General features: G+C 37.1%; 3 protein-coding genes across 5 annotated transcripts; 2 read left to right on the forward strand and 1 right to left on the reverse strand.

Moving 5' to 3' along the window:
• Window positions 1–7,360: 7,360 nt before the first annotated feature.
• On the forward strand, window positions 7,361–13,271 carry LOC113708886 (magnesium protoporphyrin IX methyltransferase, chloroplastic). Of its 3 annotated transcripts, none has more exons than XM_027231578.2 (3): window positions 7,361–8,068; window positions 8,752–9,172; window positions 12,975–13,271. In XM_027231578.2, the coding sequence occupies exons 1-2, from the start codon at window positions 7,511–7,513 to the stop codon at window positions 9,157–9,159; spliced, it is 966 nt and encodes a 321-aa protein (XP_027087379.1). In that variant the 5' UTR covers window positions 7,361–7,510; the 3' UTR covers window positions 9,160–9,172; window positions 12,975–13,271. The 3 variants fall into 3 exon arrangements, with proteins under 3 accessions (XP_027087379.1, XP_027087378.1, XP_027087377.1); XM_027231577.2 differs by lacking the exon at window positions 12,975–13,271 and adding an exon at window positions 9,497–9,543; XM_027231576.2 differs by lacking the exon at window positions 12,975–13,271 and having other exon boundaries at window positions 7,362–8,068; window positions 8,752–9,407.
• Window positions 10,742–12,335, reverse strand: LOC113709050 (trihelix transcription factor ASR3-like). Its single transcript, XM_072065747.1, has 2 exons — window positions 11,609–12,335; window positions 10,742–11,028 (listed from the first exon to the last, which is right to left on the reverse strand). The coding sequence occupies exons 1-2, from the start codon at window positions 12,333–12,335 to the stop codon at window positions 10,742–10,744; spliced, it is 1,014 nt and encodes a 337-aa protein (XP_071921848.1).
• An 847-nt stretch (window positions 13,272–14,118) lies between the features above and the next one.
• Window positions 14,119–16,767, forward strand: LOC113707678 (protein MHF1 homolog). The gene is made up of 4 exons (XM_027229960.2): window positions 14,119–14,292; window positions 14,370–14,441; window positions 15,839–15,919; window positions 16,491–16,767. The coding sequence occupies exons 1-4, from the start codon at window positions 14,175–14,177 to the stop codon at window positions 16,637–16,639; spliced, it is 420 nt and encodes a 139-aa protein (XP_027085761.1). The 5' UTR covers window positions 14,119–14,174; the 3' UTR covers window positions 16,640–16,767.
• Window positions 16,768–17,172: the final 405 nt, after the last annotated feature.

Raw genomic sequence — 17,172 nt, forward strand, 5'->3', positions numbered from 1 at the left:
CTGAACAGGTTCTGGATTTTTTTTTTTATGAACGTTGCTGGTGTTTGACTCTGTTTTGGACTAGAATGGATAACAATTCCATTTATTAGGTATGCATGTTGGTTTTGAGTGCATAATCTAGTGATTTAGCCGAGTGAAAACTTGATGATTTGAAGAAAAAGAAATCTGTTATGCATAAGAATTTGGGACAGCCGAGAGCTTGACTTGAATAATGCAGCTTTAATTTTGTTTCCCTGAGGCAATCTGAGCTTATAAATGTGATTAACTAACTTAAGACAAGATGATTAAGCTTTGCATGCAGCTCATTAGCTCGGTTAAGCAAGAAATAAAAATGAACAAAAAAAAATCTGCTGCATGCAAGATCATCCGAGAATAGCCGAATGAATTTCTGGATTTGTGGATGTTTATAGTTGCTGTCCGAACTTGATCTGAACTAGAAATGATAGTAATTTCATTAAGTAGCCTTGCATGTTAGTTTTGGGTACTTAACACAATGATTTAACCGAGGTAAATTCGGATTTAAGACCAACCAAGTACCTGCTGGAAAATGCATATTCATTTTGCTGCACCAGAAATTTACGGTTGTGTCTTGCTATTTTCTTCCATTGCGGTTCCAAACTTTTGCTGTTTTTGTTAGATAGTAATTCCAGCCTTGACCGAAAGTTGTAGTTTGTATGCATGAGAAGCTTAACAGGATTTTGAGCATGGGTTTGTGATTCGAAATGCTTGAGTGCAGCTTCCATGCGAACTGCCTAAGCTCAAAAGATTTGTTTGCTGAAGTTTCAAACCTTTGATGTTTTGCTAATTTTTCTGTTTGAATGAAGTTGCTATTTTTTCTGTTTGTCTGAATAAAGTTGCTAAGTTTTCTGTTTGTTGGGTCTGAATGAAATTGGTTGGTTTGGAAAATTTGATCACGGTTGTGATTAAGAAGCTTGAGCTTGAGAAGAAAGTGCAGCAGTCTTCGGTTGCTAGAGTATGTGAAGTAATTGCAGAAACTTGTTTCATGGCTATTGCATAGAACTTGCATGTTTTTTCCTTCTAAGTTTTCTGCCTGCTTGGATGATGGTAATGATGTGGTTTGTTGCTCAGTTCATACACCATATGCATGCCCAAGCCAAAATTCTGGTATTCAGCCTATGTTGATGAGATGATAAGAGAGTTTTTGTTTCTCTTTTTCTGCATGCATTTTCCAGAATCTTGTATGATGTCTTCCCAAGTTTCTCTGGTCATTTGAATTGTGGTCACTCGATAGTTTGTTGCTGGGTTTAGAGTCGTGATGCTGGGCTAAAAAGTATTTGATCAAGGTTGTGCATTTGAATCAAAAATCTGGTTCGCATGAATAGAAAGCTGCGGCTGGAAATTGCAGCAAACTTGGAAAGCTTAGGAAGCAAATTGAAAAAAAAAGCTTGCTGCACTCTTTCTTCTTTTGCTGTTTTGGTCTTCATTCTATCCTTGATCAGCTCCATCTTTTTGATTCAATCATGCAATGAAGTTGTATGTTTAGTTGATGACGGATAGGTTGAATTTTGGTATGAATAAACCTGTTTGACATGCTGAAATGAATAGAGGGCTGCGGCTGGAGGGTTGCAGCAGTTTTCTTGTCATCAAAAGCTTTTCCAGACTTTTTGCATGAGATTTTTCTAAATGCTCCTCCTGTTTAGATGATGGTGATTGTGTAGTTAGACGCTTAGTTCAAAGCCTTCACATTTGGGTTTGAGACCTTAACTTAAAAGCAAGTTGTGTGTGCTGTTTCTCTTGTTGAAGTTTCGAGTTGCTAATGGTTTGACAAGAGATGTTGCAGAAAAATTTGTAAAACTTTGCATGAGGCTGCTTGAGCTGTTCAAATTTTTGCATGCTTGTTGTCCGATTTTGGGTGTTTAAGCCTACAAGCTTCATGATGCAAAGTGAGAGAATTGTGTGATAGTTGTGTTTGGATTTGGCTATGTTCGAAGGCTGTCTTTGTAAAATGCTGGGTTGCCGAAAGCTTTCAGCAGAAATTTCTGCTGCAGAATGTTGTTTCTCATGTTGTTCTTCACGTAGATTGCATGAACTTGCATGGAAATTTTCTAAAATTGCACTCCCACCCCTTGACTTCTATCTAATGCATCCATGGCCCAATTAATTGGAAAACTTAATTAATTTTGTCCTCCTAACATGCCATTCCCTCTTTAATTCATCTTGATTTATTTTGGGTAGATACTTAAAGAGTTGTAGAATGAATTTGAAGGGTCTAATAATTTCTTTTTCCTAGACTTGTAGTTAATTTGATTTTTTTTTATTCTTTGGCATTTGGTTGTTTAGCTACTAGTAAATTGCTCCTCGTTTACCTTTTGTGAATTTTCTAGTTTGATTTGGTAAGTTTCACCTTAGATTCTTAATTTTATTTTATGTTTTTAGTCCCTTAGTGTTTATAATAATAATAAATTGGCCCTTTAGACCTCTTTAATTCTTTCAATGGGGTCTTTGTTTGTCTTAATTGGTTAAGTACGAGTAGTTTACTTTCCTTGGAATGCTTCGAGTAATTCAATTTGACGTCGGTTTCCATTTTCTTTGATTTATTTGATAATTTAAGTGGTACCTTGACCTTTTTATTATTTTGGAGGGTAAATTAATAACTTCACCTCATTAGGGCGTCAACTCAAGGGAGGTACACTCTATCCCTCATTTGCACTTCATTTGACCCTGCGTGCTCCTATGTGTTATGTGAATATGCATGTCTACTTTGCTTTCTTAGCCTTTCCTTGATTCCTTTTATTTATGTCATTTACTTTCGCTTTTTACTTAAGTTATTCTTTATGGGGTATGTGTACACCTCTTGGCTTGTAATAGATAGGGCTTGGAGGAGCATTCAATGAAGACCTATCGAAGACGTATGCCTAGCTAGCAAATGTAATAGTTAGGGCTTTAATTGTCTTATGTGTCTTGCATGCTTAGTTGTTACGTGTTAATTTGCTTTATTAGGGCCTTGCATCTAGTCGAGCATGCTAAGTGTTATGAACTATGTGCTTACGAGTGTTTGGCATGTCTACTCGCTTTCCATGGCCATGAAAGAATGTGATGAATGAATGAACGTTTCCACTAGTCCAACGCTAGTCGGAATTCATAGAATGGGCTAGTCCAATGCTAGACTCTTAGGAATTTCCCCTCGTTAGTACATGTTTGCATGTTCATTACATGTCATGCATTTTTCTTAGTTTTATCATTTCGCATGCCCCTCTAATCCCTTCCCTCTCAATTTAGGTTTTGCATTTCATGCTAGTTTATAAGGGTTCATTTGCTTGAGAATCCCCTTAAATATGGGATATAGACGAGTGTGGCTTTTTATAAGCCTTAGCACGCTTGTATTCCCTCTATAAAAGGGCAAATTGAGTCACGATTTAGGTCTCCCCGTACCCAATATGCACGAATTCCCTAGGCTCATGCATTTTTAAATCCACTCTACCATTTTATACCCTCATCACACTTTCATTTTTCCTCCCATTTTGCACACGAGCACCTTTGTGTTTCTTCACTTGCACACGAACACTCTTATCATCACTTGCACACATGCACTTCATATTATCATTTCACATACCGTACCTTGCCCACTCACGTGCACATTTTCCTTTACATTTTTATTGTTTATTATTACTTTTTCAAACTCATGTCCTCACATTGCATACATGCATTCCATTCATTTGCATCCCACTCGCATTATTCGTGACTTCTTCAAAGGATCGTTATTGGGCTTCACAATTAATGTGATTGGTACCACTCAACCTTTGAAGAGAAATTTCCCCAATACCCCTAGGTCTAGGGTTTGCATTCATGTAGTGCATCCAAATGTAATAAATTCTTTGGTTAAAACAAGAAAATCTTTGATTAAATCATGCAACTAGCCTTGGCTAGGTCAAAGGGGTGCCTTGGATTTTATCCTTGCCTTCCCCTTTGTCAAATGTGACTCCCGAACCTTTTTCTTTGGTTTACGTAGACTAGGAGTCGTTTAAAAAGGGTTTCTCACTACTTTTTCCTATTTTTTTTAAAAAAAAAATACATTTTTTAGGTGACTTGGTACACCTTAACTCATTACCAAGTGGCGACTCCGTATTTAGTTTTAAAAACCCTTTTTAAACTATAATTTTGGGTCAAATCGTCGCATTCTCAAACCCCCATTTAGACCCATTTTTCTTTTAAATCACAATTCATTTTCCAATCACAAATTGAATCAAAAAATACATTTTTAAACCATTTATTTATTTATCAAAAAATGGGGCGCGACAACAGGTTCACAACGTAGAAGAGCGAATGACGAACATCACCCGCCAAGTGGCAAGGATGTCTCAGAACTCGGCTCCCCTCCATTGTTCCCTCCTATCCCTTAGCTGTTCAACAGGGAAGTTTCATTGTTCTCTTCACTTTCATTACTTTATTACCTCCATTGAGGACAATGTAGGATTTAGGTGTGGGGGGAGCAGTTGTGATTTTTGGTGTTTTCGTTCATTTTCTTTTTCTTCTTTTTAGTGATTAGCTCGTAAGTGCATGCCAAGGTTTGATGTTGGATTATTGCATCTATTTCTACTATTGCCAATTTTAATAATAAAAGGGTATCAAGTTAATGTGGTTGAATCCAAAAATATCTCTTTGGTGAATATCGATGATTGTTTTACTCTTATAATTTTTGGTTAACTTTCCTAGGCATAGGGAATGATTATTGGCATTTTCATGTGAATCGGTCCGGTTATTAACTTTAGTTCTCCATGTTTGAAAATGAGGCTAGCTGATGCAAGTTTTCTTTTTGGTTCTTGTGTTATATTGAGTTTTTGTGATTTTTAACTATAAATAAATTTGACTGTACTCCGCTATTAGTTACTACTGAGTAACCGGAGATCTGCACCTAAAAGTGTCGATTCTCGTGTCAAAAAGTAGTAATTGCTATGAGTACGTGGTCACGTGGCGATAGAAGCTGAGTAACCGGGCTCCTTCATCTGGCCAATGTTGGAGTTCGCGTCAAAAGGCTCAAATGGCTAGCGACTAAGTCTTTTGTTACTATTGAAGAAAGAAGATTCAAAAAAAAAAAAAAAAAAGAGAGAAAAGTAGAAAAAAAAAGTGAAGGTTGTGTTAGTGTGTAATAAAAGTCAGCTTGCCGAATTATGGATTTAATGTTGAGATTTTAGTTAATAGTTGGACCATTTGCTGATAAATGTTATGCGTCATTCCTTTTTCTTAGATTAGTTAACCTGAAATTGGAGGAGTTTGTGGTTTAAAAGCTAACCGGAGTGATGTTTCTTGGATCTTGACCATTGATGCTTGATTATTTTTCTTGGTATCTTGGCAATTTGGTAGATAGAACAATGACCATTATCAAATTTTGGTGTCTGTATACTTTCCCCATACTTGAGGGCAAGCATGATTCAGATGTGGGGGGAATTGATAGGGTATAATTTGTTAGTAAATTTATTATTGATTTCCCCTTCTATCCCTGACAAATATTGTGTTAATTGCTGATATTTACTCATATTTGGTATTTGGAACCAATTTCAGGAGTGAAGCAGAAAATTACCAAAAAGGAGGGACTTGTATAGAAAAATGCAGACTTCTAAGGGTTTCAACCTTTGGGTCCTTGAATTGGTGAGGACCACAAGCTTTGGGCTTTTCAAAGAAAGCAACGTAGAGAGACTTGGAACAACAAGTACTTTGGAGGCTTTGTCCACATGTGCGGGGACCACGGATAAGAAGCATGAGTCATTTGGGCTCTAGGAAAAGAAACGTACAAGACTTTGAATTTGGTGTGGGGACCACTAGAGATAGCATTAGACTTCCTTTTGGCTTTAAAAAGGGGAAAACGTACGAGAGGTGGGGAGGAATCAATAGTTTTAGTTTAGGCTTTTAGCATAGTTTTAGTTTTCTTTTCTTAGCTTTTTCGCATGGTTGTTCTCCATTAATGGATGACTAACCTCTCAATTCTAGTCAAGGGGACAACTGAAGATTTGGTTCAACAATTACTGTGAGATCGAATTTATTTTAATTGTTTCCTCCATTTATTGGTATTCATATGTTTCTTGCTTTTAACTGTTATAGTTCTTGTGTATGATTGATTAGTGCGCAATAATTAATTATTCATATAGGCTATTTTGCTAAATAGAGGTAATTGAATCCGTAATTGTTCGTTATCTCTATCTTAGTAGCAACTGGCGTAATTGGATTTATGTCAGGGGAGCATACGATCTAGTTTAAACAAACCCTCGTAGCGTGTTTGTTAGTTAGGATTGGGTCTTTCTAATTATTAATGCAATCTAGAAATTAAATCCTACGGTCGTACCTAGGGTTGTTTTTGGGTTAGAGAAATAGTTAACGGTCGTACCTTAACTATCGAGAAATTAAGGAAATGTTGGTTGTTTATCGCGTGCATGACAACTATAACTAATCTATTAATAAATGTGGAATTATCTGTGAATCAATGATCAGTGCCTGAACCATTTCTGAAGTGTACCCTTGGCTAGAGTTTTCCCTTAATTATTTCTCTTAATCAATTATTTTCTGCAGTTAATTTATTTAGTTAGCATTTAATCCAAAACCCCCTATACTTTGAATTCTAGAAGAAACGAATTATCCCCAGTCCCTGTGGATTCGACCCTACTCACCGCTATATACAAAATCTGTATTTTTCTCGAGTAGGTATTTATTATTGCACAGGTTCGGCACCTGTCAATGAAATCAAATAAATATATACATGAGTTTAAAAAAAAATTGTTAATTTTAAACCCACACACACACACATATATATATATATATTAATTGAATAACATGCGTATAATTACAATTAGTCTGTTTAGGTGAAATCAAATAAAGATATATTATATGCTATTCGTAATATTCAGGTGAAATTAAATAGATATATACATATTTTAAAAAAAAACTATTCACACACAAGATTAACAAGGGATGAAAAAATCCATTTTGTGAAACATGAGAAACAGAATAATTTATTTTGTGACATATGAGAGACTATGGATCGGATTATGTAGAATTTGATGTAACAATTTTACCTTTAAAAATAATCACGTACAGGCATGTGATGGATTCCAATAAAAAATTAGTTAGAAATCTAGATAGGAATTAAATTTGACCCTTATAAATTTATAAGGGACGTAAAATTATATTTTTCAAAATAAGAAACGAAAAAGTTAGGCCTTGTTGGATTGAATTTTTTGAATATTTTAGAAAAAAATTACTATAACGATTTAATATATATGAGATAAGAAGGTAATTAAAAAAGATATTAATGAAAAACGTAGCAATGTTTGAAAAATGTAAAACGATTTTCCATTCATTAAATCGAGAAAGTGGCAAAAGGAGCCATCCGCCTCCGATACAAAAGAAGGGGACCCACCAGAACGACTGGCGCCAAATCATATCCGTTTCAGATTACATTATCGTCATCGTCATCATCACCAACGAGACAGCTTCACCTTTTAACTAGCACACTGGACTCTATCTCCGGCCGGCGGCCAACTTGATACTGACCCCTAAAATGGCTTTCTCCTCAGCCCTTTTCTCCCCTGTCTCTTTCACCCCGAACCCCACCCTAAACCCCACCAAACCTCACCGAAAATCCTTCACATTTGCTGCCATTCCGCCACTATCCACGGCAACCGACGTTGTCTCGATGGCTCCTACCTTAGACGGAACCACAGTCGCCGTCATTGGTGGCGGGTCAGTGGCAGCACTTGCTGCGGTGCTCTCTCTGGCTGACCCGGAACGGCGGCGGAGAATGCAGGCGGAGGAGGTTGGCGGTGGGGATAAGGAGGTGGTTAAGGAGTACTTTAACAATAATGGGTTTCAGAGGTGGAAGAAGATTTATGGGGATACGGACGATGTGACTAAGGTTCAATTGGATATTCGAATTGGGCATTCCAAAACAGTGGAAAATGCTTTGAAAATGTTGAAGGATGAAGGGTCTTTGCGGGGAGTTACTGTTTGTGATGCCGGATGTGGGACCGGGTCGCTGGCTATTCCCTTGGCGAAGGAAGGGGCCGTTGTTTTGGCTAGCGATATTTCGGCTGCTATGGTTGCTGAAGCTCAGAAGCAGGCGAGCCTTACTGCTAATCATCTTGCTAATTGGTTAATTGCATTGATCAGCTAAAGCAACTACTATTTTTTCCCCTATTTCTTGGGGGCATGCTTTACAATTTCTTTTTCCAGTTTTTTCGTAAAAATTCAGTAAAAATGCGTTCTTTGGCGATAATTAGCTGCTTAAAATGCTAACAATGAGTAGTCATCTTGATGAAATGCTGAAATTTTTATAACCAATTAAAAAGAGTGGAAAAGAATGAAAGAAAAAGGGGTCCGGAATAGGGTAAATACACATCCCTAAGTCCTAAAATTGTGCCTTGTGCTAATCATGATTCTTTTTTATATAATTATAGAATATGTATATTTTCCTCTCTAGTCTCTTCTCTCTATCCGATGTTCCCTATTACTGGCTACAGTAACTTAAATCAACAATGCCACCTGTCTATAGTTTACTCATGTAGTCCTTTGGTTTAGTTATAGACCCCAAAAGATTTCACTATAAACTATCCAATCGACAAGACGCTGTACAGATAAAATGTCCCCCCCCCCCCTTTTTTTTTTTTTTTAAAAAAAAAGGCAGTCCTATTTGCTAACACTTGGAAGAATAATCTTCAATTGTCTAATTAAGTAAAACTCTTACCTCCATACTAGTGTATGGGGTCTATAAGATTTTAGCTTTGATAGCCATGGTTGGTACAGGCGGAAGCAGAGCTGTTGAAAGGTAAAGATGAGGTATCACCCGCACCAGTTATGCCAAAATTTGAAGTGAAGGACTTAGAAAGCTTAGATGGCAAGTATGACACGGTAGTCTGCTTAGATGTTTTGATACATTATCCACAAAGTAAGGCAGACGCCATGATTGCTCATCTTGCTTCGTTAGCCAAGAATCGGTTGATTCTTAGTTTTGCTCCCAAGACATTTTACTATGATCTGTTGAAGAGAATTGGAGAATTGTTCCCTGGACCATCAAAGGCTACAAGGGCATATCTACATGCAGAGGCTGATGTCGAGAGGGCTTTGCAGAAAGTTGGCTGGAAAATAAGGAAGAGAGGTTTAGTTACAACACAATTTTATTTTGCAAAGCTTGTGGAGGCTGTTCCTGCCTAGTGCATAACAAGAGGTTAGAGCTGAATTTTTGCCTTCTTCCTCTTCTGAACGGCTAGATATTAGGAGACTCCCAGAAGTTTTTTAGAGCTCTAATTTCCATATGTTGTTTGTCTCTTTTTGTTTCCTCCTAGACCATGTATATTAGATTTGATGATCAGGTATCAACTGTAACTTCAACAATTTTTGTTTGTTAAAGCATTGGACTATAATTGAATGTAGATGTCATCACTTGGTGATTTGAAGCTGTATATACGTTTGCATTTTCTTTAGTATGGTTTTTGACATCAAAATAATGCTTGATTCTGGTTCCCCTTTCGTGGTTTGTTATTTTCCGCAGGAAGATGAAGACGAAGTGACAATGACCTAATATTAGAGGTGGCAAAATGGGCGGGATGGGCGGGATTTGCTTGGGTTTGTGATGGAACCGAGTCATATGGGTTTGGGCCCAACCTTACCCATATGTATTTTGGGACTAACTTGGGCGGGATCACTTTGGGATGGGTTTAGATTGATCCTGCCCAATACCCAAATCTATTTTCTACATATTTTTTTTCCTTTAATTCATTTTTATTTTTTATATAATTTTAATATTTTTGATTTATTAAATTTTTTTTAGTTTTATTAAATAAACATGCAAGTGCTTTATACTCAAGATTCCCATCAAAAATTGGATTAACAAATAAAGGAAAAAATAGATATACAGTCATATTCCAACATATATCAAGATGGCCAAGGTACTTAAGGTGTTGAATATTTATCATCATCATTGTCCAAAAATGACAGGTCTAAATTGACTGAAATGTTGAAAATTCTTGTGGATAATGACTAGGAAAACTACTAGATTATATTCTCTAGTATGGCTATAAAAATTGTTAAAGATAATTTTTGAATCTAAGACTCCGTTTGGATTGGCTATTTTTTCAAAAAATAAGTTTTTCAAATACAATTTTACAGTAATATGCAATAACTCAAAAAACATCCCATCCATATTAGTATATCAAATATTTCAAAAAAAAAATTATAGTAAAAATTTTTCATATACACTGCTATAATAAAATATTTCAAAAATACCCCCCAAAAATAGCTAAACCAAACAGAGCCCTTGTTATTTGAGCCCAATGGGTACCCAAGTATTTCCCAAGTATTCCCATCAATTAATGGGTACAATTGGGATTTGTCCCATTTTAAACCCAATATCAAAATCCAATACCCATCCCGCCCAAAGTCCCCATGGGCATGGGTAACCCATTGGGACTTGGGACAAATTGCCACCTCTACCTAATATGGAATTCATACTTTGATGTGTGCTCTTTGTATGAGCTTTCCGATTAAGACCCAGAATGCTACCATAAGGCAGTTTAATGGGAAAAAAAAAATCAAATCATTACTGGGAAATGACCTGGGTAGTCAAGGATTTTACATCAGAGAATTAAATACCATTAAAATGCTAGAGCAACTTTTGATATGTTAGGGAAGTAAAGGAATCTAATTGCTACTACACAAGGATAATAAATTCTCTATCCATAGGTTGAATGCTGGGGTAAAAACTGGTGCTGCAAAGAACATGTATTATCTTCCTTTGTCAAAACTTATCTGCAATTCTTGAAAAAGCATCGCAAATCTTACTGAGAGCAGAACTTAGTATATCAGTGTGGGCCTTCTGCTGCTCTCTGTCTAACTGTGAGTTCATTCTTTGGGTTTCCAGTTGTGCATTTAGTACACGATTGTTTCTTTCCAAAACCTTGATCAAGTGCTGACTGAGGTTGAAATCTTCACATTTATCCAAGGATAGTCTTCTTCTCTTCACATCCTCCTGAGAGACTCTTCTTGTCCAGAAATGTGGGCCTGGCTGTTTTCCTTTTGCTGGACCTAAGGGTCACAAGCTAGTTAAACAAATGCTAGACAACTGAAAAATTGTCATCATTGATTAACTAGACTAGATATACAAATTCTGACTAATATTACGAGTTCATAGTGACAGCATGAATTTTTTGAATATGGAGAAATAAAGCATGTCATCCCTCTTCCGTGTGGTTAATAATAAATGACATAATGGGATGAAGATATCTAGGTTTACCTTGGTTGGAGTATGCCTGATGAAAGTGTTGACAATGCTTCTCTGCTTTAAGAGGCAATTGTTAGCATAACAGTTTCAAGGGAAAAGAACTATTTTCGTGTAAAGACTCACTCAGTGATTGAAAGCAAAACAGAAGATTTACTCGGAGAGATTCAATTTGCAGATCAGATTTTAACTTTATAAGCATGCTCTAGAGAAAGATAAGTCTAACAGTGACATATATAGTTGAATGAGCTAACCAAACCTATACTGTATATCTTTTGAAGGTGTAGAATAATAAATAAAAGGAAGTGGGCGGCAGTTTTGAACAATCAACCAAGTTGGTTGCTTGCTGAAGTCTTGGATGAAAGGATACTTGAGCATGTATCAAACCTGATAGAGGCATTGGAGTAGGGGAATTGCTTCTTGGACTTTCTCTTGCAACTTGTACGTTTGGACCCCTGAAAATTTTCCCCTGAGCGCACTTCTCAAGATGTGAAATTAGAGTTTCTGGTCTGGCATGAGTACCACTATCAAAGACTACCCCCGTTTCTATCCCCCTGTTAACATCCTCTTCGTCCTCATCCTCAGTATCTGCTACACATGTCCCATCAGCCTCTCTTCCATCTACACTCATTCCCATTACAGCTTGATAGGAGTTTCCATTGAGGACAGCATAGACTTGTCTATCAAAGTGACCTGGAAGTTTCTTCTCCCGCCTCAAATCATTTCTCATCATCCAAAATGATTCACCTTCTTCTTTTACCTGTGACTCCCATGTTCTTATTTTCTTGAAGTCACTAACAAGATTGCTCCATCGCTTTCGGCACTGGACCGGCCCTCTGTTCACCCCATGCAATCTGCAGTACGATGAGACAGAGTCCCATTTGGGTTCATGCTGACCTGTAACAAAGATAGAGCTGGATCTGCGGCCCTTCCTTCCTTGACTCTCTGCGATATTTTTCCCTTCAATGAGGATTAGTGTTTCTTGCTTGGTCCACCGAGGGTGTCTTGTTGATTTATTTTCGCTACTGGTCCTTTCAACAGCTTGGTGCTCTTCATCAAGTACACTAGCTGAGGAAGTGGCTTTTTCAAGCCTGTCATTTGGTCCAGGAGCCATGTACTTTTAACAGCTAGACTCAGGAAATACTGGACTGGTGCACAAGTTTTAGAGCCTAATTTCCCACGTTCTTCTTATATGTGTTTTTCCCATCTCTCGGCTATTGACTACAAAAACATGGGCTAATACTTCTTTAGAATGCATTCAATTCAAAAGTTCTTTGATTTTTTCCTTGTTTGAGCACCAAGATGTTCACTGGAGGCACAATTTCCTCAAACAACTAGTCAATATCTTCTTAAGCTCCTAAATGGCATAACCATGTTGGGATGTATATTTTGTCCTTTCAATTGCTTAGTACCATATAATTTTGTCGTTGAGAAGTAAAGTGGCATGTCCTTTCTTTAACTATATAATTTTCCAGATAGTTTAGCTTTAGCATATTAAGATTCTTATATTGCAACAGAAGCAATAATATCAGCTTCCCATATAATGAAACATTACCTGTTGCAGGAGTTGAGGACTAAATAAATAGTAGTAAATGGTATAAATTCTCTCTCTCTCTCTCTTTTTTAAGAAGTATTAGGGTGTATATAATATTAGTGTTTATCTTGAATGACGTTCTTTATTGTGATTCTCTTTGCTTTCCGCACTTGATGAGCTAACAATTGTATCTGACGATCTCTATCATGAAATTTGCAGGAAATAGGTTGGATGTGCTGAATTTCCTATGTCTATCTTCTCCCTAAATCCAGAAATAAGCACTGTAGTCATGGTGCAGAATCAAAGAATTGATTATCTAACAGCACAAGTAAATGATCTCCACAGACTGGCGAATCTTCAATATTATGGGATCTTCAATGAAGCATGTCAAAATGTAGCTGTCAAGCTCTATATTAATGATTCAATACCCAAAATTCTGTAGACGTTTCTGTTTTCTTGGCCAAGGCTTCTTCAGTTACATGATCTTCCACTGATACAGATCAGTAATCGCGAAAAGATTTTACCATTGAGTTAACGTCAGATTTTTCTAGGATATGTGATCTATTCTCATCAATGCAATGCAATGCGTTCACTGAACACAATATCCTAAATCCACCCACCTCATGATAAGTTCTTGATTTTGTGAAGCATCAGTTGTGATTTTTTGAAGTTGCCAGTTTCAATCTCAATTTCTCTGTTGTTTACCTACCATGAGATGAGAGGCCTTGAAAAAATTAATGAGTAGGAAAAAAGAGACGTGAATAATGTCCAAGACGATTTACAAAAGAGTTGATCTTATGTGGGCTGACATTATTATTTTGACGTTAGTATACATAGAGAGTATCATTACTTAGAATCACTAGTAACAATAATTAGGACCTGTTTGGGGTTGCGGTGCTTTCAGTTAAAAAGCATTTTTGGATGTTAAAAGTATTTTTGAAACGCTTTGATAAACATCATTCCATAAAATTAGGAGTGGAGCTTTTGGTGTAAAAAAACACTTTTAACAAAAGCTCAATTTTGATGCTTTAAATTGTATGTTTTTTAAAAAAATTTTAAATTTAATCACTTTATCCTATAGAGAAATGTTGTTTGGACTCAATTTTTTGTTATTTACACTTCTACCATTTGTTTTATTAACCATTATTTAAAAAAAAAAATTTGTCCAAAAATTTAAGAGTAGATTGACTAAACATGCTGCTTACGGGCCATTGAAAAGTTTGTTCACTGTTGGGAACTGAAGCCCAGAAGGCCTAGGCCCATCACAAACAAACCAAGCTGCTTCAAACGTGGCGCTCCCTTCATTTTTCCCGCGCATTTTGTGCTGATTCCGGCCAATTTGGCCCCAAAAAAAATTCCCACCCCAAACCAAAAAAAAAAAAAGCAACCCTAGATAAGAAATTTCTGAATTGGTCGAAAATGGAAAGAGGAGCCGGAGAAAATGAAAGCGAAATGGATAGAGATGAAGAAGAAGCAGTCAATGAGATCTTAAGAGATCGATTTCGACTCTGCACTATCTCCATTGCTGAAGCCGAAGGTATTTTAATTAGCTTTTGGATACTTGATTGCATAATATTATGTAAAATCATCTCATATTCGAAATTTTTTGAGCAGCCAAAAAGAATGGGATGGAAGTTTCGCAACCGATCATGGCTTGTATTTCGGATCTAGCCTTCAAATATGCCGGTAATATTTGTCTCCCTAAGGTTCTCTGTGTATTAAGCTTGTATTAGAGTTTTAAATAAAATTATATATGGTTACCTGTTATTTGGAGGGCCCAAAAAAAAGGAATAATGGAAATGAGCAACTTTGATAAATTCGTCGTCCAAAATGCGTGCTTGATTTTTTTTTCCTTTTTCTGGTGGGCTTGAAAGAAACTATTTTTATTGGGTTTTGTTAGGCTGTTTGATTCTAGTCATCTTACTGCAATTCTGTGTATTTTCTCTCTGCATTTGGTTACCATTTGGAGTATAGTCAAATACAATTGATAGTAGAGGATTTCCAGTCTATGATTGCACAGAATGGGCTATTGAGCTGTGGAACTGTCTCAGCAGGAAGTGGTTCATTGTATAGAGCTCCTAAAATCACATTATTTCATCTTGACTTATCTTCTTTTGAGATTATCTTGATTAAGTCAACTTGATTATTTCAACTTAATCAAGATAATCTCAAATGTGAAGTCGTCTTGACTGAAAGTTTGGTCCATAACCAATTTAGTTCAGCATGTATCCAGTATGGGAATGTGCTCATCTTTGGGGTGTGGAGATGATGAAAGGCAAGAGCAAGGAGGCTCAATGTATTAGGCCACAAAAGTAGCAGCTCCCAAAGACCGATTCTCGATAATTTTGCATCATGGTCAATTGGTCTGTCTGGAAGATTAGGTTTAGGATAATTCTGTTCATTTCAGATGGAGGACAAGGATCACCAACTTATAATCTGCATAATATTCTTAACATCTAATTTTCTGCAACAATTGCATCTTACGCTGCTTATTAACTGATAGAGGTAGACTTGAACTCTATCTAATTGTTGGCCATCTTGGTTTGATTTTTATGTGTTTCTAAGTTTTTCAGCTTTTCCATGAAACATGAAATCTGTATTTCATGTCTAGCTATTCCAGCTTTCAGCTTTGCTCTTGGCATGAATTTTTTATGGAAAACAATATGATGACCATGAGAGTGGATGAGATCTGGTGTTGTAGCTTGTTCCTTAATCAACCCCATTTTCTTCTCCCCTAATTCATCTTCTACAATGTTTTTTGACACTGCGAAATGTATTAAAATGATGCGACACCAGCGAATTTGCATCCCTGTATTCAGCCAATTTAAACTAGGATATTAAGTGGATCAAAATATTTACAAATTTCAAGTTTCCATAACAAAACTAGTTTTGCTCGCTGCTCGCATTTTGTTCCTGCAGAGAGGGAAAGATGTATGATAGTTAGTCTGACATTCCTGAATTGAAAGCACCAATATTGATTAAAGATCACATCTTGCATATGCAACCCTTAGCCTTTGCAGACAAAAAGGTTTCTTGCAGTTGTTGAAGTTTGAACTAAAAATGGAGTATTTCCTGAAATGCAGAACAGTTGGCAAAGGACCTTGAGCTATTCTCACAGCATGCTGGTCGTAAATCTGTAAACATGGAAGATGTCATACTTTGTGGTGAGTTGACTGGCATAATTTTGGAAGTGAGTTTTCTGTCTCTGGATTATTCAAAATAATGATATGCCTAATTGCACTTCAGTGCACCTGCAGTTTTAGAATGTTTAGCTGCATGCTGCATGCTTTCGCAAGTCTCCTAAAAAAAAAAGACTAGAAAGAGTCTGAATTGTTTTAAACGGTAAAAGCATTCTTCTTCTCAATTAACAGGCTCATGTCTTGTCATTGATCATCGTTACAAGTCCAGGTTATTTATATTGGAGCATATTATACGTTGATATTCTCAGTTTACCCCAATTTTGTCATCCTCTTACATGTGATACTTGCATTGACAAAACAAGTGTCATTAGTGCTGCTGATAAGGATTCCGAAGCACATTGTTTAAGCTCTGATATGGCATATGTCTGCACGTTTTGAATTTCTGGTGTAGGGAAATAAAGTCGAGTGCATCTTGATTCAATTTGTTAAGTATATATATATATATATCTCTCTCTCTCTCGTTTTTGTTTTTGTTTTTGTTTGTTTGTTTATTTTCGATGTTCATATACCATAAGCTGACTTGGACTTGTTTCAGCTCATCGGAACAGTCAACTGGCTGCGTCATTAAGATCTTTCTGCAATGATCTAAAAGCAAAAGAACCTCCATCGGAAAGGAAGAGGAGAAGAAATGCAAAAAGGGAAGATAAAGGTGCTGCTGACGCACTCTATATCCCAGATCAGTAATCGAGACTTCAATTTTCGTCCGCAGATTATTGTATAGTTTTTCTCACATATTCCAGGCTAATTTCTCAGATTATTTGGATTTAAAAAAAACAACCGTCAAATGCAGCTCTGACATGGTCTATTTCTAATTGTATAGCGGCCGTGCACGGCCCCGTAACTAAAAATTGTTCTCTGCAAAAATTCAGTGTTGTACAGAAATGTCAGACCAGGACGTGCTGACTGGGCACGTCCCTGGCTGACTGAAAACCCCCTCGGGCAAAGTAGGTGTCAGATGGGGACGTGCTGACTGGGCACGTCCCCGTCTGATTAAAACTGACTCGCCTCGGCATTTGTCAGCCGGGGACGTGCTGACTGGGCACGTCCCCGGGCTGACAGGAACTGACTCCGGCTCGGCATTTGTCAGCCGGGGACGTGCTGACTGGGCACGTCCCTGGCTGACAGGAACTGGCTCGTCTGCGCTTTTGTCAGCGGCGGACGTGCTCAGTCAGCACGTCCGCGGCTGACATATGCAAAAAAAAATTGTTTTAATGCGG

Source organism: Coffea arabica, chromosome 9e (assembly GCF_036785885.1).
Source record: "Coffea arabica cultivar ET-39 chromosome 9e, Coffea Arabica ET-39 HiFi, whole genome shotgun sequence".
Lineage (NCBI taxonomy): Eukaryota > Viridiplantae > Streptophyta > Magnoliopsida > Gentianales > Rubiaceae > Coffea > Coffea arabica.

Bases quoted from the DNA above. Each gene is read 5' to 3' on its own strand.
- LOC113708886 (XM_027231578.2), top strand. From the start codon at position 7,511: ATGGCTTTCTCCTCAGCCCTTTTCTCCCCTGTCTCTTTCACCCCGAAC. The intron at 8,069-8,751 runs GCGAGCCTTACT...TGGTTGGTACAG, and splicing joins TTGCTGAAGCTCAGAAGCAG to GCGGAAGCAGAGCTGTTGAA.
- LOC113709050 (XM_072065747.1), bottom strand. From the start codon at position 12,335: ATGGCTCCTGGACCAAATGACAGGCTTGAAAAAGCCACTTCCTCAGCT. The intron at 11,029-11,608 runs GTTTGATACATG...TGTGACCCTTAG, and splicing joins TACTCCAATGCCTCTATCAG to GTCCAGCAAAAGGAAAACAG.
- LOC113707678 (XM_027229960.2), top strand. From the start codon at position 14,175: ATGGAAAGAGGAGCCGGAGAAAATGAAAGCGAAATGGATAGAGATGAA. The intron at 14,442-15,838 runs GTAATATTTGTC...CCTGAAATGCAG, and splicing joins TCTAGCCTTCAAATATGCCG to AACAGTTGGCAAAGGACCTT. The intron at 15,920-16,490 runs GTGAGTTGACTG...GACTTGTTTCAG, and splicing joins GGAAGATGTCATACTTTGTG to CTCATCGGAACAGTCAACTG.